Genomic DNA, 23663 nt, shown 5'->3' with positions numbered 1-23663 from the left:
GAAAAAAGGAAACAAAAGAAAAGAAAAGAAAGAAAGGGTTTCAGTGTTTCAGAGAGCAATATATAAAGGGTTTAAAATTACAATCCTATAAGTGATTTTTTCAAAATTATGCCTTCATATAGTTATAGTTTGAAAGTCAGATAAAAGTAATTATTATTATATTTGTATTATTCTAGTCATTATTGTTATTATATATTTTGTATATTTTTGTATGAGAATAAATAAACTATGAAACTAAAACTATGAAACAACTTATTTTTATCAATGCTTCACCAATTTCCAACTCTGCAAAGTGTCTGTCAATCCACATGATTGACATAATAAGAGAATTTAATCCCTATAATTATAATCAGTTATCGTAATTATTATATTTCGGCATACAGGATAATAATTACCCTAATTATACCGAAAAAGGACGTGTCGGTGTGTGTGAAGTTGAATATATGTCAATCATATAATCAGCAATGAAAGAAAGACAGAAAGAAAGGAAGAAAAAAAGGAAACAAAAGAAAAGAAAGAAAGAAAGAAATAGAGAGAGAGAGAGAATAAAACAGGAATCAAGGAAGGAAAGATAAAGAAAGACAGAAAGGAAGAAAAAAGGAAACAACGGAAAAAGAAAGAAAGAAAGAAAGAAAGAAAGAAAGAAAGAAAGAAAGAAAGAAAGAAAGAAAGAAAGAAAGAGAGAAAGAGAGAGAGAGAGAAGAAAACATGAATCAAGGAAGGAAAGATAAAGAAAGAAAAAAAGAAAGTAAGAAAGAAAGGAAGAAAGAAAGGAGAAAGGAAGTAAAAAGGAAACGACAGAAAAAAAGAAAGCGAAAGAAAGAAAAAAGGAAACGAAATTTATATCAGTTATTGCAATTTATATTTCGGCATACAGGATAATAATTACCCAAATTATACCGAAAAAGGACGTGTCGGTGTGTTTGAAGTTGAATATATGTCAATCATATATTACTTGTAATGAAAGAAAGACAGAAAGAAAGAAGAAAGGAAGAAAAAGGAAAAGAAAGAAAGAAAGAAAGAAAGAAGTGGCCACTACTGTAAAGCGTTTACAAGTTTTTTCGTGAATCGTCAATCAACATTGTGAATTCTTTATAGTCTTTATCGCCAGTCGTTTAGTATTCTTTAATTATTCTCTTTATTATAAATATAATTTAAATACCGCACTAAAATCAAAAGATAAAATATGACATTTGCGAATGCCAAACATCCACAGCCATAATGGACATGGAATATGATTGGACCAACTCGGTCTTGGACTGTCCAATGACATGACTTATTGATGAACTAATTCTTTCACGAGCAACCCCAAAAACTGTCGAATGCCGTCACAATGACTCACCGTGAAGTAAGCCGCAATCCACAAACAGTAATTACGTTAACATGTGATCAGAATTGTTTTAATCCGCTCAGTGAATTGTGCGAGGGAAACTTGAATGCGCATTTATCTCATCTCGCTGGATCATTTTGCAATGTGATCATCCCCACTATTATCCTACGCAACCTAATCCTACAAAGGGTAAACCGTAATCCATAACTCATTATAAACACATAGCTATACTCCCTATTCGTTGTGAATTGTGTATAATATTATAAATCTTCATAATTATATTTAAATTATGAAAGAGAGAAAGACGTGAATCGTCAATCAACCAGTACCGAGTTTAATTATTCTCTTTATCATAATTAATATAATTTAAGTAGCGCATTAAAATGAAAAGATAAAGCAGATCTTAAACATTACAGATCTGTAAACCATTGTAAATTTGACAAAGTTCTGAAAGCTTCTGAAATATTAGTTATTTTGATGTCAGTATTTCAGAAAGCAATATACAATCCTGTTTTTGACCATGTTCACATTATAAAAAAGCTTATTATAAATATATTTTATATCATTATTATTAGCTATTATTTAGACACACAGGTTGGGTAAATAACAACAAATTAGTAATTTTTCGTCTCAGATTTTGCCGAAAGGTGGGGTGACACACATCCTCCTGTCCCCCGGGATTGACGCCCATGACCTTACCGTACACAGGGTCTTAAATTCGAAATATAAATTTATTTATTTATTTATTTATTCGAACATTTACATCAGCGGCACACGCCTACCCGACGGTGCGTTCATACAAAACATATAATAAGCAAAGTTAAGATGAATACACAAAAAATATACACAAGAAAAAGCCCTTACTTTAACCCTATCAAGCATTCAAACTCACACCATAGTCTTTATTACCAGCCGTTTTGTACCGAATTTAATTATTCTCTCTATATAATACCGCATTCAAATAAAAAGAAAAAACAAAACTTTTGCGAATGCCAACACCCATAGCCATAATGGACATGGAATATGATTGGACCAACTCGACCTAGGACTGCCCAATGACATCATATCGTGAAAGTTACTACTGTTTCCAGGGTCACTTGTTAATCTTGAAATATCTCCCTTGCAATATCAGGTGATCATATCCCCTATAAATTAATAGGAATAATTTATTAAACGGATACCTGCATTTTGCAAATAACCTGTCTGCAAATCCCCTGCCTCGCCCTGCTACGCTGCCGAACCACCACCCACGCGTAAATCGATTATGATAATGCCTGGGGCTAATGCGCTTCAACTTGGGATAATTGGTCCATCCCGCGGCCGCTTTAGCGGCTAACTCAAAGTCGGTAGCGTTTAATGTGCGGTAACTGCGGTTTAAAGAAAGCGATCGGCGGGAAATTTAAACGTTGTATTGTATTTTGCCCTATATATACCCTGCACTTTTTAGAAAATGTTCATCTCGTTTCGAGACTCTCATCAAGAACGTTGTTCAAGGTTTACTATTCTGAGTATCGACATTCACCACTTTTAGTATATTTTTTAATAAATAAGGACTTTACAAGAAAGCGCTATGCAATTTCCACGGAAATTGAAATACCCATGCATCGCCTGCAAGAAGGAGGTACGAGAAAAGCAAGAAGGACTTCAATGTGATGGCTGTCATAAATGGCAGCATCGGACATGCATACCATTTACAAGTAAGTCGTCTAACAACTCTTCATTTTCAGATTATTAGTATTAGAATGTTTTCAACTTATTTGCAAATTGATATAGATGTAAGTTTAATATATACCGTAGGCCTATACTATATAAAGCAGCATATACTTATAATGTCTGATTTACTCAAAACAGTTATATAGCGTTATTTTAATTTTGTTAAGAGACATGCACTGTTTTCTAACGTTGATCATGTTACATATATGGATATTCACATTATATTAATAAAAATGTTATATACTGGTATATATATGATAGGTATAATAGGCATAACCGCATGTTATGCATATAAATGCAGGCCCGTTTCGTCTACATGCTGTCGATGCTGAGAAATCCTAACGTATAAATGAAGCGCCAAAGTCAACCACGCTATATATTTCAGAACTTAATTACATTTCAAATCTTCGTTGTTATTTTCTTTTTGATTACGCCTATAGGCTTTAAATTTATTTCACCTTTATTCAAATAGTTGATAACTAGGCCTATATCGTTAACACATTTTAGGCATATAGCATACGATTAGACAAAATTAGACAATTATTTTTCAAGTTATAGAGGTGGGCCAAGCTGAAAGCTCATTTGAGTTTAATGGCCTATCCGCCATATTTCCTATCTTTCCCCCTGATTTATTTGGTATTCATCCTGCAATAGCAAAGTCAAAAAGTTTCGTTTGCAAAGTTAATTTGATGTGTATTGATCACCTATACCATGCATGCTGTGTAGGATATTTTCTTATTCATATTGTGTACCGGTACTTTATTGCTTTATTTATTTATTTACATTGTATAGCTAGCATTTTGGTACATTATATTGATCTGTTATAATCATGCCTTGCTTGAAGATAATTATATTAGGCTGCGATCACATAGAATGATACTGTATACGGTATTCGCTAATCGCTCATTCGATCAGGCTGAGTTTACATTGTATAAAACTGGCCTCAAAAAGAAACTTTTCACTAGGTCATATCTTAAAATCCTCTCCATAAAAATGAACAAAAATTGCACACAGGATTACTTCAATACTCTACTCTAAACACATGTCAGTAACCAATCAGTTGTCCAACTGACACAACAGCAAAATGCACTGACATGGAACACCTTTCTGGTCCAAAATTCACATCCCAACAGATTTCTGTTGTTGAGTTCCAATTATTCGCCTGAGAATGTGGTCCCGGAAGCTGTTCCGTGTCAGTGGATTTTACTGTTGTTTCAGTTGGACAACTGCTTGGTTACTGACATGTGTTTAGAGTAGAGTATTGAAGTTATCCTGTGTAATTTTGATCATGTATACAGAGCGAATAATTGGAACCCAACAAAAGAAATCGGTTGGGATGTGAATTTTGGTCCAAAAAGGTGTTCCATGTCAGTGCATTTTGCTGTAGTTTGGTTACTGACATGTGTTTAGAGTAGAGAATTGAAGTAATCCTGTGTGCAATTTTTGTTCATTTTTATGGAGAGGATTTTAAGATATGACCTTGTGAAAAATTATAAGTTTCTTTTTGAGGCCAGTTTATGTCGTATAGCGAATACCGTAAACCGTATACAGTAGGCCTACATACTCTTTTTATGTGTGATCGCAGTCTAATGCCTGTATATTGTATGCCATGCCATTGATGTGTTTTATATGTTTTGAATGTGAAATATGACAATAAAACAACGAATGAATTTCATAAAGTGATTTAAGGGATCTAGAATGAGCGTTTATGGCGTTTCGACAGTAGGCTATTTTTTGTGGGACATGAGAGCACCTCAGACGTATCGAATTGCATTCTGAATACGAAGCATGTCTTTCTGATATCAAATAATTTTCATTTTTGAAATTCACGATATAATACAAATTTTATGACAAATTATTTCAAATTTTTGATATATACGGTAACAGTCCTCGAAATAAATTTTTATAAATCTAATGATATAAAGTGTATGTATAGCTGGGAGGAAAAGCCGACGATCAATTGCAGATTTGACCTTTTATATTGAAGATATGGATTTTTTCCCCAAAAAGACCTATTTTTTGTGTGACGACCAGGTGATATTGCGGTAAACTCCGTCTTAACAGTACTCGAAGTAAACTTTATAAATCTGATGAAAAGCCGACGAAAACACCAAAAAAAGTAGGTCTTTTTGGGATAAATCCAAAATACGAAAGGTCAAAATTTTCGATTGATCGTCGGCTTTTCATCCCACCTATACATACACTTTAAGTATAAATCATCAGATTTATAAAGTTTACTTCAAGTACTGTTAAATATCAAAAATATAAATTCTTAATGATTTGCCATAAAATGTGTATTACATTGCGAATTTCAAAAAATCAAAATTATTTGATATCAGATATACGTAAAGGAAGCGCCAATTTCAGAACTTCGATTATTTAGCACAGGCCTACATGTTGGCAGTGGTTGCTGATTGTACATAATAGTGATATAAGTATAATTCTATCCAAGAACTCAAAACTATGGGATATTCTTAGCGAGATTATAGAATGAACGCCGTAATGCGCGACTCGCACAAAATATGTGGTCTAAACCAAAATCTGATCTTGTTATGACAATTTGATTGATAAGGTGGTGTGCCGAATTTTTTTAGCTCTTTTTGCTACGAAACACTCTAAATATTGACAAAGATTGATACTAGTAGGCCTATATGAAAGTTGGTGCATTTTCAACAGTTCAAATAACAAAATCATGAAATCGATGCACGCGGGTCTAATTTGCTATAAAGTTTGCATTACCAAGCTTGCAGGCTTGCCCGCGATGAACACGTGCCGATATCACGTGAGGTGCAGTATATAATTATTATTCAAGTGGAAACAACCATCAACTGGAATAAAAACCCCTTTAAAAGGGAGTGCTCAGGCATGATTGGAACACATGGTTGTGCAAATGTAGGTCGTTGGTGTTGAATAAGGTCGCGTTTCTTATAATTAGGGCTAATGATACTGTTTTATATGTAGGCCTACATAAGATTAAGATATCAGATTGTGAAGATCCTTAAGCATTTTGATTAAAAGGTAAATATAACGTTCCACTAGGTGATTAGCTCTTCAATATTTAGAGACATATCTACTAATGTAGAGTCTGTTGGGATATGTATATATAGGATATGATGTGTGATAGATAATGACAAGGTTTCTTATGATTTGGATGATTCATAAATAGTTTTAGGAAATACAGTAAAATTTTAACGTTCCAGAAGGCTGATTATAGCATTGTCCAAAATGATAAGAATATCCCATTTTGTCTGTTTTTGTTATTTTTGTTTTGTGTTTGGTAGGGAAGTGCAAATTATGATGAAGCTGGAGGGGATCATGAAATAACCAAAAACTTGTATAATTTAATACAAACTCAATTAAAATTATATGAAAACAACAAGGCTTTACTTAAAGATGATTTCCTTCAAATTTTAAATTTGTTTTATACTCAAAATACTTATCTTAGGCAATAACGTTTTTTTTATATTTATATAAACTTTAAAGAATGTTACATATTGATCAACATGATCAAATGGATATTTCAGAAAAATAACAAAAACTTAGATATGGAACAATTTTTGTTTTTGCAAGATGTATACCAAATAAAGCGGGGGGGGGCAACGGTTATTAAATATGGAGGAGAGGCCATTTAACTCAATTGAGCTCGCAGCTTGGCCCCACCTCTAACTGGGAAAATAATCTTGTAATCGTAAAACAGTTGCTAACCTTAAATTTTCTTTCATTTTCCAATATAGGGCTAACCCGTAAAGAATACCGCGATGCAGTAAGGAATGGTGGAGATGTGGATTGGACATGCATGCCATGCATTATCAATTACAAGTCACCGAATATGGAGTGTGAGAAAACCGCTACCCCAGCGGCCCCTGCAAGTACAAGGCCAACCAGAGCTACACGCGGGGTTCCTCCTTCTAGGTTCCGCAAAGAGCAGGTATGTAGTTTGACTATGAAATGTGAATGATATCTTATTTTTACAGGAGCCATTTTTTTTCTGTTTTAGCAATTTCACTAAAAAACTGCAGTGTACTAAACATTGGTAAATGGGAAAAGTCGAAAATAAGTTTGGAATGAATTATAAACTTAAAGTTGATGAGGAGTTGTAGGCGTTAGATTTTTAACATGTTGAGTATATAGTTTTGAGTATAGATTGTCAGATTGTCGTGAAACTTGGTGGATATGATTTTTTTTAAATGGCTAGCATGTCAAGTACTTGTCAATGCAAAATTACGAAGCATGATCTTCTTGTCATTGTCAAGATAGGCCTACTCCTGTTTTGAAGTTGCTGCATCTTAATTAACATTTTGATGCAATATAGTGATAACTTAGTTGATTTTGTTCAATTTTGACAACAACCACTAAAATGTTAATCTTATGTCGTAAATGATAGGCCTTTAGTTAAATTATAAGAATAATCACATAAACATAACATATAACTGACACGTAATCAAAATTGACATTTTTCTATTCTTCTTGCAGCCACCAGCTCCTAAACGTCGTCGGACGTCTGCAACTACAGATATTGGAGTGAGACCAAGGACTGATTCCAGTAAGAAGGTGAGTTGATGGACGTTTGATTTGAGATTTCCGTGGGGGAAATAATCCTTTAGACACACGGTATAAACTTTTTGATCTTGCACATCCCCAGCTCCCCACACACACACCGGGCATTTATAGGGTCTAAAACATTGATTTTCAAGAATGCCCTACCTGAGCTACCGCGGGGTTCCTCCGTCTAGGTTCCGCAAAGAGCAGGTACATGTAGTTTGACTATGAAATGTGAATGATTACTTTTTACAGGAGCCATTTTTTTTAGTTTTAGCAATTTCACTAAAAAGCTGCAGTGTACTAAACATTGGTAAATGGGAAAAGTCGAAAATAAGTTTGGAATGAATTTTAACTTAAAGTTGATATGAGGAAGTTGTAGGCGTTAGATTGTTAACATGTTGAGTATATAGTTTTGAGTATAGATTGTCAGATTGTCGTGAAACTTGGTGGATATGATTTTTTTTTAAATGGCTAGCATGTCAAGTACTTGTCAATGCAAAATTATGAAGCATGATCTTCTTGTCATTGTCAAGATACTCCTGTTTTGAACTTGCTGCATCTTAATTAACATCTTGATGCAATGGAGGAGGCGCATAACTTGTTGATTTTGTTCAATTTTGACAACAACCACTAAAAAGTTAATCTTATATATCGTAAATGATAGGCCTTTAGCACATAAATATAACATTATAACTGACACGGCCTGTGCACGGAAAAATTGACATTTTTCTATTCTTCTTGCAGCCACCAGCACCTAAACGTCGTCGGAAGTCTGCAACCACAGATATTGGAGTGAGACCAAGGACTGATTCCAGTAAGAAGGTGAGTTGATGGACGTTTGATTTGAGATTTCCGTGGGGGAAATAATCCTTTAGACACACGGTCTATAAACTTTTTGATCTTGCAACTCATTAGGGGGTTGCATTTGCTGGTGGGTAAAACTCGTTAGGAGGGTGTTTCAAACAAATTTGGTCACGCATGTCTACACTATCATACTTGAGTGGCCCCCTAGGCACAGGCTCCTTTACAGATGAGCTCAGAGGGATGATATGTATCGGAGAGCATCTGTATATTATATAGACCTATTATGGTTTGATATGTGAGTATTCTTTAAGATTCTATCCGTTTTCAGGGTATAAGCAAATGTTATTTTTATAATTGCAGAAGTCAGATGAGAAGTTAACATCAAGTGACGACCCATCTACCCTAAACCTTCTCTTGGAGATACAGAATGAGGTAAGATCGGCTGATATAGGTGCATGATATCAATCAACAATATATCAATCATGTTAGTCTTGCATAATATTTTATTCAAGAAGCAAAATGAGACATTGAAGTACATTAATAAAACATATATATTTGTTCATGATGTTCATGATAATTAGTGTTTTTAGCGGGTTCGCTGCCGGACAAGTTTCAGAGCTGTCAAGCTCTCGTCAGGAGTAGCTCTGACTTCTTCAAGACAAAGAATAAGAAATAGACATTTAGGCCGCCCCTTGCCTACTGATGGCTCTGAAAAGAGCCGTCCACTGAAGACTGCCCCTAATTGTTATCAATTCCCGTCGTAAAAACCTATCCCACAACATGTTCATAATAACATTATGAAGCAGAGAGGAAAACTACATGTACATGGATCCATCAATTTGGGTCAGGCTGGTCACACGTTGCTGTTTCTGCAAAGATTACAGCATTAGGCACTTGAAACTTGATATCGAGTTTAGCGTCCCTTTTTTCAGCTCATAATGAGGCAACAATTTCATTATTAATTATTTTCAAGGTTTCATTATACGCGGCCTTTTACCAATGCTTATGTACTTTTGTTCATTCTATTTGGGTCCCAAATGTCACGAATACACATAAACGTTTATAAAAGTATAATTATCTTTAATTTTACACGTTTGCGTATGTTTTCCTCTGTGACTCTTTTCAGGCTGGACATCCTGACGCAGAAAGTACAAGGATTAATGTGTCATCCCTCAACGCATCCGACAGTCTCCCTCCTCCCGGTCCAATGCCACCGTTATCGCCAACTCCCCCGTCATCGCCAACTCCCCCATCATCGCCAACTCCCCCGTCATCGCCAATCCAACCAAGTGTGGCATCTATCGACTTAATATCATACCAGATACCTGCTTCCTTTGAAGAGGATTCTATAGCGGACCCAGTGGTGACAGAGGATATGGACACGTCGCTAACGGGGCCCGAGTTTATGACAATCCAATCATCATCGAAGCGTGGTAGGGACAAACTGGCTGATATATACGGATTCAGCTATGTTTTCAAACGAGAATCAAAGTCTGGCGTCATAACATGGAGGTGAGTAAAAGTTGAAGCTTGAAAAACACTAATGTTACCTTGCCTATACTGGTCATGCTAGTAGTATTTTAAACATTCCATTAACGAATAAACGAATGGTGAGCTTTAACAAAAATTGCATTGCTCAATTCATAGCTAGCGTGTAGAAGAATTCAAATATCACATATACTTTTGTAGGTCCTGTGGTTCTTGAGTTATGTTGTGAAGAGGGCTGAAACAACAACACTTTTGTAAAACGTACTTAACTCATTAAACAATAAATTAAGCAGGTTTTCAAAGTATATGATTTGTAGAATGAACTTTGACCCACAATACCTCGTATAACCATATACATGCATGTATTTCATGTTTATTTGTATATAGACATGACGTTGACATAACACATTTCTTTTATATGCCAGATCGGTATAGGAGTATATCTAGCTGACGTTCCTATTTTTAATAACTTTTATCATGACCAACTGATCATTATGTTTTATTTCCCTGTATGATATCTTTATATTTCTGTAGGTGTGCTAAGCGTAATAAGAATGTGGCGTGCAAATCGGAAGTGGAACAACTGGGTCCTGAGAGGTTCATCCGCAAAGGCCATGACCACTGCCATCAACCAGAGCCTGGTGCCCAGACGGTGTTGCAGGTGGTTCGTGATGTGAAACAGAAGGCGGTACAGAACGTGTTTACGTCTGCAGATACCATCGTCTCGGATACTTTGCAGAATGGGGTTTCTGAAGACGAACCAGTTCCGTTTATGCCATCGGTCAATAGCCTGAGACGGACAGCCAATCGCGTTAGAAGTGCTAGACGGCCTGCTGATCCTAAAGACATGGAGTTTGAGTTGGCGCAAGACTTCATACCTGAAGGTAGGAATACTAGAAAGATAATAATGTTCATAATTTTATATTTGTTTCTTTGCAGGGCAATTCCCATGGAGCAGTAATAACAAGTTCTCTCAATAACCATTGACTACTATTTTAAACGTGTGAAAATGTTAATTCTTTTTCAAATAACATGTAGGCCTATAATTAGATCTTCTTCTTTGATTGAGCCGGCATGCTCATGTGTTGGTGTATATTCGCTAACTTTTCAAATCAGAGATGTTTAATTGATTTCTACACAAAAAAGTTCCACAGCTTGGACCAACATGCATGTGATATGAATTTAGTAAAAAAGCACGACCCGTGGCAATCCGTTGTTAGCGCAGGTTACAGCTTACTGAAAAAAAAAGTTAACCCATTGAACACATTCTTGCTTTTACTTCGTAAACATGTTTAGGAGCTCAGTAAACATTATATATTCATAAACATCATATACTTAAACATTATCCGTCATACTCTACCGTAATATTTAAACAAGTTTTCAAAGTGAAATCAAAGTGTTTAAAAAAACACTGTTTTTGCAGTGTATAATATGTACAAATCATGATGTTCTTTATGATTTTTCTCAGGATTTTTACGGAAGGACATCACCATGAACGATGGTCGGCGTCATCTGCTGTTTGCGACTTCTACGCAGCTGTTAGCCCTGGGTAATGCGAAGCGGTGGTACATCGACGGCACATTTAAGGTTGTGCGAAGCCCATTCTACCAGCTGGTTAGCTTCCATTGCTTCGTCAAAAAGGATGAATGTATCAAGCAGATGCCTATGGCCTACGCCATCATGTCCGGAAAGAGGGCGAAAGATTACAAGAAGGTATGTGGCATCTTCCCCATCTTCCATTTTGTCCGGGTATAAAATGAATGGAATGATGAATATATTAAGTTCAAAGGTTTGAGGGTTGACTAAGTATTGTTTGTCGAGGCAGCTAAAACGATTGTTTACTATAAATTATAATACATTATTGAAAAAATAACACCTTGATGTTTTGCAGATCAGGTCCGTCGACAAATCATATACTTGCTTGATTTATTGTTGTTAACGAGTTATGTACGTTTTACGAAGGTGATGTGAACGACCAAATCTCATCAGTTGAAAATCATAGTTGCTAACCATAAAATGCTACACAAGTGATGACGTGGATTTGTGTCAAAACTCAAACTCGCCGATTTGCCGTCTATCTTTGATCATAGATAGTGCTTTGATGCACGCTAAAGATGAATATCGAACTCGTTGAATTGCTCGCTGTTACTCTGTATCTCACTGGTACTGTATCTAGATTCTTAATGTATTTATACTTTTTTGATATAGGTATTCAAGGCTCTCAACAACGCGATAGTTGACGCTATGGCTGGCATGTCACAGACACAACCGTTTGAAGTCAGAGAAGTTATGTTGGACTTCGAAGCAGCACTGTGGTCTGCGATGGAACATGTGTTCCCACAGGTATGTTTGTAACCAAATTCAATCCGTATAAATAATAACCTAATAAGTGCTATTTATATATAGGCCTACGTGAGTGAGAAGTGGTACAAACGTGTGCGCCCATATGCAAGACTTAGAATGAACTACATATGCCTTCAACAAAATAATTTCAGAGACATAGAGGTTTGTTCAAAACTGAAAAAATATACCGAGGAGTATCCATCTCTCACATGCCTTAACAAAAAGATTTGTCATACATATAGCAGGCATACACCCACCAACGTGCTTACCTTTATTAAACATGTTAAACGTGTTGAAGCGGTGTGAAATTTTTAAAAAAGCTCTATACTATGTTGCCCCCCCCTGTAACGTGCAAGGGATTCCCACATACGTGCTTACCTTATCGGGTTGAAGGGATGTGAAATTAATTCAGTTGTCCCCCAACGTGTGTACGTGTGCAAGTGCTCCGTTGCCCACCACTATACATTTTTTTTAAAGGTATACATAATAGACCTAACACCTAACGTTTATATTTTCTTGATTTTGATCAATTTCTACAGGTCAAACGGGTGGGCTGTAGTTTCCACTGGAAACAGGCAGTGTGGCGAAAGGTGCAGGAAGCTGGCTTGCAAGTTACATATTGTAAAAAGAAGGAAACCTACCAACTACTGCAAGAGGTCATGGCCCTCCCCTACTTACCACATGAAAAGATTGCCCCTATGTTCCAGCTGCTGAAGCGTCGTGGAAGTACAGATAAGTTGCGAGAGGTAAGATCAATCTTGTCGAACCCGAAAGTATTGAAATAATTCATCATCAACATGCCATTATTTGTAGTGAGGACAGTTGTGATTCAAAGTGTGATATCGAGAAAATAAAATTAGACCGACCGACGTCTATCTGCTGCAGATGGTGCCAGTTTTGGAAGTTGAAAAAAGATCAAAATCTTAATTTAATGTCCCCTTTTCAGTATATCATTTTGTTTGTCTGTAGAACAGATATTGAGCTGGATTGTGATTTGACAGTACCGTTGTGTATTGGATGATAATGTTAATGAAGGATTACAAAATAAGGTCCAGAATTGTAATGGTATTTCCTTTTATTGTCTCATTTTTATGTGTACAGGTATTCGGCTACATCGAGAAGACGTGGATAGAGGGATTATGGTCACCTCGCGATTGGAGCAACTTTATGTCAAGTGTCAGGACCAACAACGATGTCGAGGGTTGGCATCATCGTCTGAACCAGAAGGTAGGAGGTCGTGCCAACTTACCTTTCTATCAGCTGGTAACTGAACTGCATCGAGAAGCTGGAATGGTTGATCTGCAAATCCGCCTGGTCACGGAGCAGAAGCTGTCCATACACCAGCGTACAATGACGAAACGACTACAGGGGCGTCTGTTCACATACTGGGATGAATTCAACCAGAAGACCAGAACCACCGAAAGACTACTGCGTGCCTGTGCCGCGCCTGCTACGGAGTCGCTCCAATCATCATTCCGCCAACCGCCACCGCTATCGAACCAGCTCCACCTCGACACCTGACGCGTCTGCCGTTTAAACCGCCTTTCGACTCACGGCCTTCTTCAGCTTCAGTTGCTCAGTGATCGTCAATATTTTATCAAACAGCCCTTCTCAGGGCTATTGCCCAAGGTATGATCTTCGATTAGTAAAAAAAAAAAAAAAAAAAAAAAAAAAGCCCTTCTCAGGGCTATTGCCCAAGGTATGATCTTGATTAGTAAAAAAAAAAAAAAAACAGCCCTTCTCAGGGCTATTGCCCAAGGTATGATCTTCGATTAGTAAAAAAACCCACAAAAAACAGCCCTTCTCAGGGCTATTGCCCAAGGTATGATCTTCGATTAGTAAAAAAACAGCCCTTCTCAGGGCTATTGCCCAAGGTATGATCTTCGATTAGAAAAAAAAAGCTCTTCTCAGGGCTATTGCTCAGTATGATCATCGAATACAATACATTTATGAACATCTCTTCACAGGGCTATTGCTCAGGGTGATCAAGTGATAATTTCATTAATTTTTATTAATTTCATTAATTATTCCAATTACACGTTTTATAATCATTAATGATTACATTGAATTTGAACGTAATTATCACTTTCATTACTTTTAATTCTGGACTACCTTTTGGCAAGTTCCAAAACCATTCAAATTATGGGATCCATAGCGAGTTGGCTCCACGTGCGGATCCTGGGTTACGCTAAATACCGCTTTAATTTTACCTTTTCGATTTATAATCATTCATTTAAGCGTATAATGGATTATTGATTATAAGTTTACATCTGTTGGATAAGGCTAATTTTGAACATGTTTATTACTTTTATTTCTGGTCTACCTTTTGGCCCGCCTTTTGGCAAGTTCCAAAACCATTCAAATTATGGGATCCATAGCGAGTTGGCTCCACGTGCCGGATCCTGGGTTACGCTAAATACTCGCTTTAATTTTACCTTTTCGATTTACAATCATTCATTTAAGCGTATAATGGATTATTGATTATTATTATAAGGATTACATCTGTTGGATAAGGCTAATTTTGAACATGTTTATTACTTTTATTTCTGGTCTACCTTTTGGCCCGCCTTTTGGCAAGTTCCAAAACCATTCAAATTATGGGATCCACAGCGAGTTGGCTCCACGTGCCGGATCCTGGGTTACGCTAAATACTCGCTTTAATTTTACCTTTTCGATTTATAATCATTTATTTCAACGTTTATTCAAGTTAATGCATTATTTGATTAATTATTGTAAGCATGGTAAGATTGCATCTGTTTTTGGATAAAGCTCATTTTGAACGTGTTTATTATAGTTCGGGTCTATCTTTTGGAAAGTTCAAACCCAATCAAATTATGGGATCCACAGCAAGTTGGCTCCATGGATAACGCTAAATATTCGCTTTTACAAAGTTCTCGTGGATAACCAGCTGATCATGATAACTGGGTATCCTACCGAAATGATATGACACATGCAGCCATGGGATTACAGTATTCCTATGATGTTAATTTTTACTCAATCATGGTTTTATTGTGGTTTCATGACTTTCATGTTCCCAATTCCTGATGTGGATCAGCAGAATGAATAATGAAGTTTCAATTGTGTACTTGTTTATTTGCATTACAATCATTTAATTAACTCAAGTTTGTGAGAAAATGGTTTACTTGATTTGTGGTGTATTAATTTATTGTAAGAATTATTGCAAAAGTGAAGCATGTTTGTCAGGTTTGAAGCTGAATTCAACAAAAGTTGACAGCGAGTTTTGTATTTCTTCAGCCAAGAACATAACAGGACCTCCAGCCTGCAGCCTCTACCACCAAACAGCTACCAAACCTAAAAAACTTGCATAGTCTGGTTGCACCAATTGGACACATGCAGCCACGGGATTACAGTATTTCTATGATGTTAATTTTACTCAATCATAGTTTGATGTGGTTCCATGGCTTTCATGTTCCCTTCGCCTGATGCCGATCAGCAGAATGAATAATCATACAAGAGACTTCTTCTGGCCTTACTGGACTTCTGGTCATCCCTCCACAATTTGTTTGTTTGATATTGTCTTTTTTTTTTTTTAATTTATACTTGTGTGATTTCATGTGAATTATGGGACAATAAAATATCTTGTATCTTGTATTATCTCAGGAGATACATCACACACAGTTGAGTTTATTTTTGATGTCATATGTGGTGTACCCAAAACCATGTAATTTGTTTTACTTGCATTTACCGATCGTTTGTTCGACTTGAACCAATTTTCAATTCATTATTAATTAATTGATATTTACTTTCAATATATCTTTATGTGAGTACAGAATAGTAGTATCATCTGCGAATAATGTAAAGTCTAATACATCTGATGTGTTGATAATATCGTTTTGATAATAATCATGTCTGTGACTGTGAGAAGATGATTTACGTGATTTATGTTTTAATTTATGCAGCGGGTGTAATGAATTTCAAGCAAGCTTAAAAGAATCTCGGAAGGTGTGGATTAAACACGTTGAAGAGCCTATATTATATTCAAGTTTATTATTTTGATATTGCATGATCATTGTGTGATAAAGACAATATGTGAGATAGTTAAAAGGCATTGCCATAGGCTACTAGTATAAATGTAATTGTATATTCTTTAAACATGATAAATGAAATTAGGATAAAACAACTTTTAGAAGCACATGCTATTATTTCATCTCAACCTTAATAAAGAATGTATTTACTATCACCCCTGTTATCATGGTTTATTGAATATTTTAATATTATTATTATTGTCAAAAGGCCAAGTAAAAATAAAAACATGTTTTAGGATAAAACAACAAAAACACATATGCTATACTCCTACACAGGTTGGTTGCTGGCGGGTATTTATCAGTTTTCCAGTCTGTAACACAGACTACTACCCAGGCTGTTTTCATGGGTTATTATTAAATAGGCCTACTTTAATATTTATTGTCATAGGGCCTACATGAACTCCCAGGCATGAACTAGGCCTATTATTATGACTTTTTACTGTAAGGAAAAATAATAAACTTGACGCAGACAAGAATAGAAAAGAAAATGTAATATGTGTGCGTGTGAAATAATAATAATAATGAGGCCAAGTAAAAATAAAAACAAGGATAAAACAACTTTTTAAGCACATCATGCTATCAAAAATCACCTAGGGCCTAAGAACATGTAGCTAACATGTCAATACATCCAAACTCGAAGATCTCTTAATACATGTATGATTTTGTTAGGAAGGCTATTATTTTGGATAAACATGCGCTCCACTGACATGCGGGATAGTCTTCTGTTTGAAGTTCATAGAACTTATACATTTTAACCCTCTCATGATAGGCCTAATGGCTTATAAATATAAAAGTCACGATCTACCTACCGTATGCATATTTTGAATGTTTAGACGCGTAATAAAACCATTTTTACATTAACTCTCACGATTCATAATTATTAGGGCTAGGCCTATAGAAAGATTCAATTATTAGAGCCTAATATACGCATACATGTATTTATCCCTGTTATAATGGTTTATTATTAAATATGTCCTGAAGAAGTCAGAGCTACTCCTGAAAGATTGACAGTTCTAAACTTGTCCGACGGCGAACCCGGACCCGCTAAAAACCCACTAATTGTTATATAATTCCCGTCGTAAAAGCCTACCCCACAACTTGAATATGTTTTAATATCATTATTGTAGGCATAATACTATTATTATGGATGTATAGGGCCTACCTGTTGGAAAAATATTAACAACAAACTTGGTGCAATATGTGGTTGTGTTTGTGGGGTGTGAAATAATAATCAAAACATTTAAAAAAACGATGTATAAAATTAATAATAATTTACAAGCACACTAAATAAAAATACATCCATGACTGTAGGAATCCACTCGAGAGGTGACACTCTGATAGCGATGGGAGGTCGTATTGATTTTAGCATAATAAAACTGCAAACGATTGGAAGTTGTATCGATCGAATTACCGCATGCACTGTATTACGATTTACACAGTGAGTCAATTGGGGCGAACCGGTCGTGGTATGTACGTGTATTGGGGCGAACTGGTAGTGGTATGTACGTGAATTGGGGCGAACTGGTAGTGGTATGTACTGGTGTGGGGTGAAACGTCCTGATACCAATGCAATTGATCAATTTGAATTTTGATGGCAAAAAAACCAATGGCAATGCAGAACACTTTTCGTGGGCTTGTTTGACTTAATTAAGCAATCTTTTACATTCTGTACCGACTCTTTACATAGATTACAGTTAAAAGATTCTCTATATATGTAAACTAAATTAGAAAACGAATAGATATGGTTAAATTCTCAAGATAATACTTAATTTACCTGTCTTTGTTGTCGTCCGCCATGGCCAATTTTTGCAGGTCAATTTTGAGAGGTCAAAGATGAAAGGTCACAAAAAAAATCAGAGAAATTTGTCCATCATCTCTAAATATTGTAACAGTAGATAATTGACTTATAGAAAAATTATTATAATTTAATTTATTTCTTATTTAATATTATATACTGTTCACAAATCAAGCTATTATTCCACTTATTTTATTTTATTGAAAACACACACTTCCGGGATGAGTTAATCTGCCACATTGCATTGTGGTCAATTTTCCTATGATCCTAATGTCGACATTTGTTGACTACGGAGCAATGTTTTTCTCTAGTATTTGCTGAATTTTGGTAAAATTATACCACCATTGTGCAATTTTAACCTTCGAGATGCTCATTTTATTCTCGGTGAAACGCATTAAGAATTGAGAAGGTGATCGCATCATTCCAGCAGCGTCAAAACAAGGATATAAACAATGAAGAAGAACAAGAAATTTTCTCTGGCTCTGCAACCTCCCTGGTTGGCTGGGTATTCTCTGTTGGCAGACACCAAAGTTACTGTGGATGATATCATTGCCGAAGGTAGGTTCCTTTGATTTTACTTGTCATCGAGATAAAAATAGATGGAGAGTCCACCATTCATGAGATTTCCCCCTATTATCCAGGCATGAGAATTTTCCTGCTTTTTTGCAGGATTTCCTGCTTTTTTTGCGGTCCAAATTTCTAATCTATTTATAAATGAGTATATAAATATTAAAAAACATGCTTTTCCTTCATTTTCCCTACATTTGTACCTAGCGATCTCACATATGCCCGGCTTTGGACCAATCACGCGCACCCGCTGCGCCGTTGCATACATTTGTAGCGTGTATTGTATTAACTGTATGTGCACATACTCGGCAGTCCACGCTTTTTTAATGCGTGCCGGTTCGAAATTCTGAAAATTCTGGAGGTTTAAACTTTTTGGGTAAAAAGCGTGGAATGGTATAATTTACTATTCTGTCGGTCCAACATCCGGGCTATCTCTAGTCTTGGGCCCAAGCTTCACATGGCTCACGGTTTGTAATCAACGACAGAAACCGGCTGTGAAGGAGACTATCGAAGTTATCACTCCAGACTGGAGTGGCAACATCGTCAATTTCGGAAAAAACAACACTCGACCATGGACTTTAATTGTCGGTTTGTCATTATATAAAACGATGAATCAAGTAAGTTTCTTCCACTCTGAAAACTTTGAAACTTGTTTGATTCCATACATTTGTAGCGTGTATTGTATTAACTGTATGTGCACATACTCGGCAGTCCACGCTTTTTAATGCGTGCCGGTTCGAAATTCTGAAAATTCTGGAGGTTTAAACTTTTTGGGTAAAAAGCGTGGAATGGTATAATTTACTATTCTGTCGGTCCAACATCCGGGCTATCTCTAGTCTTGGGCCCAAGCTTCACATGGCTCACGGTTTGTAATCAACGACAGAAACCGGCTGTGAAGGAGACTATCGAAGTTATCACTCCAGACTGGAGTGGCAACATTGTCAATTTCGGAAAAAACAACACTCGACCATGGACTTTAATTGTCGGTTTGTCATTATATAAAACGATGAATCAAGTAAGTTTCTTCCACTCTGAAAACTTTGAAACTTGTTTGATTCCACTGACTATTTGCGATCGAAATATACACAACACAAATGACAGAAATCATCAACAAAATATCGAACCAAAGTCGCATCATCAACCGGAAGTGACGTAGCACGGACCGACAGAATAAAGCATGGGAATAAAATAAAAAGCGTGGGGCTTGTTTCAACTTACATGTAAAGTATATTTTTATTTAATGATAAAACAATCAATGCTTGGGTGAAAGCTTACTTTTTACAGTTGTCTACACGTCCCGCTGCTGTAACTCATAAGAATTTTCATTGACTGGTTGACCCAGGAAGTTGTTCGCAAAGACGCAAATTGTGAAATATGAAAGGTCAATAACTTATTTACTGATTGGTCCATTGGCATTGGGCTATGTTAAAACTACATTGTATATTTTCTATTTGGACGTTTTGTGCATAATTTTGACATTGTTTGTCTCGCCTGATAAGGCAGGAGACTATATAATCACTTTTCTGTGTGCGTGTGTATGTGACAAATTTGGTTAGGCCAAGTAAATAAAAAAACATGTTTCTCGTCCCCTCCCGCTTCCTTTTTTGAAGATTTTGCATTTTTCTTTTTATTTTGCAATCTTTCTGTCATAACTTTTTTAAGATACCGAGAAGTTGCAACTTCTTCTTAGTCTTTACAATAGTAGAAGCATTTGTGAAGTGTTTTGTGATGACCAGAGGTGTTGACATCTCAAAACAACAAAATAAAAAGAGCCCCTTCATGTTTTTCAGCTTCTAATCTTTATGCTATTTTTATAAAAAGGATAAAAAGCATCTAAATAGGGCAATTTAGGGCATTTTTTCAATAAAAAATAAAAAGCCCCTCTTTCTCCTTTTTTTCCAAAACCCGGACGAGAAACATGTTTTATTTTTTACTTTGCCGTAAAGTTTTGGTTAAAGTTTTGATTTTAGCTCTCAGATGAACAGTTCAAATCCGGAATCCTATTGCAAGAAAACTTGGGCCATACATGTTGTAGGTGCAAAGTATGAAGGTCTTTACGATTACGTTATGAAGTTGCGTCACATAATTTCAAGGTCATTTCAAGGTCACTATAGGTCATTTGAGGTCAAATGTTTTTTTGAAATTTGGATTAAAAGTTGCTCTCAGGCTATGTATTTCGCAATGATTTGATGTATCGAGCTGCAATTTTGAACAGTGATACAATGTAGGGGCAAGTGTGTTAAGCTACTCGGTCGCATGTCACAAGTTCGTACCCTAAAAAGGTGGAGGTATTACATTTTTCTAAATGGGGTGGAACGAAAAATGTTATACTGCAACAACCCCTTGAATTGTCCTATTGAGCTAGTTGAGGTCTCATTTTAAAGCTGAAGGATGGGGTAAAAATTGTGAAAAATGTCAATGAAACAGAAGTTTAAACAAAAAAATGGCAGCAATTTACATTTGAAATTGCGGGGGTGGAGGAGCAGGTGGGTCAGGAGCAGGTGGGTCAGGAGCAGGTGGGTCAGGAGGAGGTTGAGTGTGCTGAGTGAATGGGAATGTTATTTTTTGTCATACCCAGACATGTTTTGCAATGAATATCTTTTAAACAGTACATAATACAGGGCTGTTTTAAGTATTTAATTGTGAGTAATACATCAGAGCATTGTTCTGAAACATTAAAACATTTTCAGTATCACTACTTGTAAAGTGGTACACTGATTTGCATGGAATGCACTTGTAATTCCTTATGTATTCTAATAGAATTTCTATTGTTTTCTAATATCGAATTTGATCAGCATTTTGCCATAACACGCTTATTAGTCACCCTACTATGCTAAAAGTATACATTTTCTGGGGTGAAATTTGCTGACAAATTCATAATTTGCATTCAAAATTGTGTAGGTTGAAGTGTTAACAAGTTGTCCTTAAAAATTCAAAAAAATAATTTATTAATTTTACGTACTTTTTACGCACCCTGGCCTGTATACAAGACGCCTTTTATTGAAAGGGTCATTTATTGACTCAAAGATGTTCACAATCATGTTTGGAACATATTCTGATACAAAATATTCCAAAAACTCTATTCCAATGATTTGCAATGTAAATTACTCTGATAATAGTCGAAAACAAGAAAAATGCATTTAACGTTTCAAATTTACATTGAATCCTGTACATTAATTAGGCGGAAACTGTCCGTTTTCGCAAAAACGGAACATATTTTTTCTTCAAAAGTCATGTTGATTAACAAAAGGGGTCAAAACCTCCAAAATATCCAAAAATCATTTTTTGGTACATGTAAGTGTTTGGCCTGTAACACAAAATGGACCACCTTATGACATGCGACCACTCAGTGATGGGGGAAAGTGCGAGAGGGTAGGATGGGCAGTACGGGGAGGGGGAAGGAAGAGGTAAATTAAAGCAGTTCAAGCAAATTACTGTGTGAACAAATTAATTGGAGATCCGTATGGGGTACAGTGATGTAACTTGGAAGGAGTAGCGCGACCAAAGGTTCTCAACCTGATTAGATTTTCAGGCCATTTTGGGATCATCCAAGGTCACCTAGGGGTCATCTGCGATACTGAAAACTGTTGTATGGGCATGATACAGTCAATATTTAGAGCCAAATTTTTGGAAAGGTCATTTCGGGGTCATCCAGGGTCATCTGAGATTACTAAAACTGTTGTATGGGCACGAAACTTGGTGGGTACAGTCAACATTTAGAGTCAAATTTTGGAAGGTCATTGGGGTCAGAGGTCATCCAGGGGTCATCTGAGGTCAAATGACTAAAAACTGTCGTATGGGCATGAAACTTGGTGGTTACAGTCAACATTTATAGCCAGATTTTTGGAAGGTCATTTTGGGGTCATCCAGGGGTCATCTGAGGTCAAATTACTAAAAACTGTCTTATGGGCATGAAACTTGGTGGGTACAGTCAACATTTAGAGCCAAATGTTTGGAAGGTCATTTCGGGTCATCCAAGGTCATCCAGGGCAGTGTCGAAGTAAGGAAAATATGGAGGTTGTCCCCAAAATATATTGTCATGTTTTTGTGTGCAAAAAAAGAATCCAAATAAAGGTTGTCCAGGGGATAAGTACATAGCTCAATATGGTTGTCCCCGATGATTTTTGGACAAGAGGATAAGTGCTTATTTCGAACTCTGTCCACGGGTTATCTTGAGGTCAAGTTGCTAAAAACTGTTGTATGGGCACGAAACATGATGGGTACAGTCAACATTTAGAGTCAAATTTTTGGAAGGTTATTTTATTTTGGGGTCACATGGGTTGTTGCAGGTTCATTGAGCTACCAAAAGTAGAAGCAGGCGATTGTGAAAGCAGGCGAGACTCGTGGTTCGAGAACCGCCTTGTTTATTAAAACGTCGATTTCTCAGAGTTCACCTTTTACAATATTGCACAATTTTTGTGACAAGATAACTCAAAAAAATATGCAAGCAAAAGGTAAACTTTTTACACTATCGTTTAGAGTTGTCACAAAAAAATTGGGGTAAAAAAGTGAATTTTTGTGATTTTTTTCAAAAACTCGAAATTTTTGAAAAAATCTGACTACGGTCACCATGGGATTCCTTGACTTGAACTTTATAGTTTTTACTTTGGACATATAATTCAGAAATAATGATGCTCGAAAAGGTCCATGTCATAGTCCCATTATACTCTGACCTTAAGATTTTGCTTGAGAACCGTAAGCCAGAGCTGTGTGTGTAAACGTGCCATACAGATTACTAGTACATGTTTGTGATAGTTTTTCTGGTGTGATTACATTTCCTGTGATCACACACCTTGCATTGCAGGCCTACATCATATACATGTACATGTACAGTAAAAGTGCAGGTGACCAGAAAATACAGACAGCTACGTTCATACCCATTTCTAGTTTTCCTGTTTTAGGAAGTGGTAGGATGATAAGTAAATATATGCATGGCTCCAAGTCACTATCTTGTCTCACCAGTCAACTGTACCCACACGTTGTTAATGTAGAACTGTGTTAGTGTGTTTTACAAACAATACTGGTATCCTTGTAC

At 36.2% G+C, this 23663-nt stretch overlaps 3 protein-coding genes across 3 annotated transcripts in view; 2 read left to right on the top strand and 1 right to left on the bottom strand.

Moving 5' to 3' along the window:
• Positions 1-18127, bottom strand: part of LOC140171753 (set1/Ash2 histone methyltransferase complex subunit ASH2-like) — a 56399-nt gene extending 38272 nt beyond the window's left edge. Inside the window, exon 1 of the mRNA XM_072195072.1 lies at positions 18041-18127. Within this exon, the coding sequence (XP_072051173.1) occupies positions 18041-18063 (23 nt within the window). The 5' untranslated portion in view covers positions 18064-18127. The remainder of the gene's footprint in view (positions 1-18040) is intronic.
• Positions 12757-13741, top strand: LOC140172011 (uncharacterized). The gene is made up of 2 exons (XM_072195359.1): positions 12757-12966; positions 13322-13741. The coding sequence occupies exons 1-2, from the start codon at positions 12880-12882 to the stop codon at positions 13739-13741; spliced, it is 507 nt and encodes a 168-aa protein (XP_072051460.1). The 5' UTR covers positions 12757-12879.
• Positions 18128-18449: 322 nt separating the features above from the next.
• LOC140170995 (uncharacterized) overlaps positions 18450-23663 on the top strand; it is a gene marked incomplete at its 5' end in the record, with an annotated part of 81166 nt that continues 75952 nt past the window's right edge. Inside the window, 2 exon segments of the mRNA XM_072194181.1 lie at positions 18450-18590; positions 18592-18619. Of these exon segments, the coding sequence (XP_072050282.1) occupies positions 18450-18590; positions 18592-18619 (169 nt within the window).

Source organism: Amphiura filiformis, chromosome 15 (genome assembly GCF_039555335.1).
Source record: "Amphiura filiformis chromosome 15, Afil_fr2py, whole genome shotgun sequence".
Lineage (NCBI taxonomy): Eukaryota > Metazoa > Echinodermata > Ophiuroidea > Amphilepidida > Amphiuridae > Amphiura > Amphiura filiformis.
This window is presented reverse-complemented; position numbering and strand designations above follow the sequence as displayed.

Coding starts and splice junctions, on each gene's coding strand:
- LOC140172011 (XM_072195359.1), top strand. CDS start 12,880: ATGGCCCTCCCCTACTTACCACATGAAAAGATTGCCCCTATGTTCCAG. Junction 12,967..13,321: donor GTACAGATAAGTTGCGAGAG/GTAAGATCAATC, acceptor TTATGTGTACAG/GTATTCGGCTACATCGAGAA.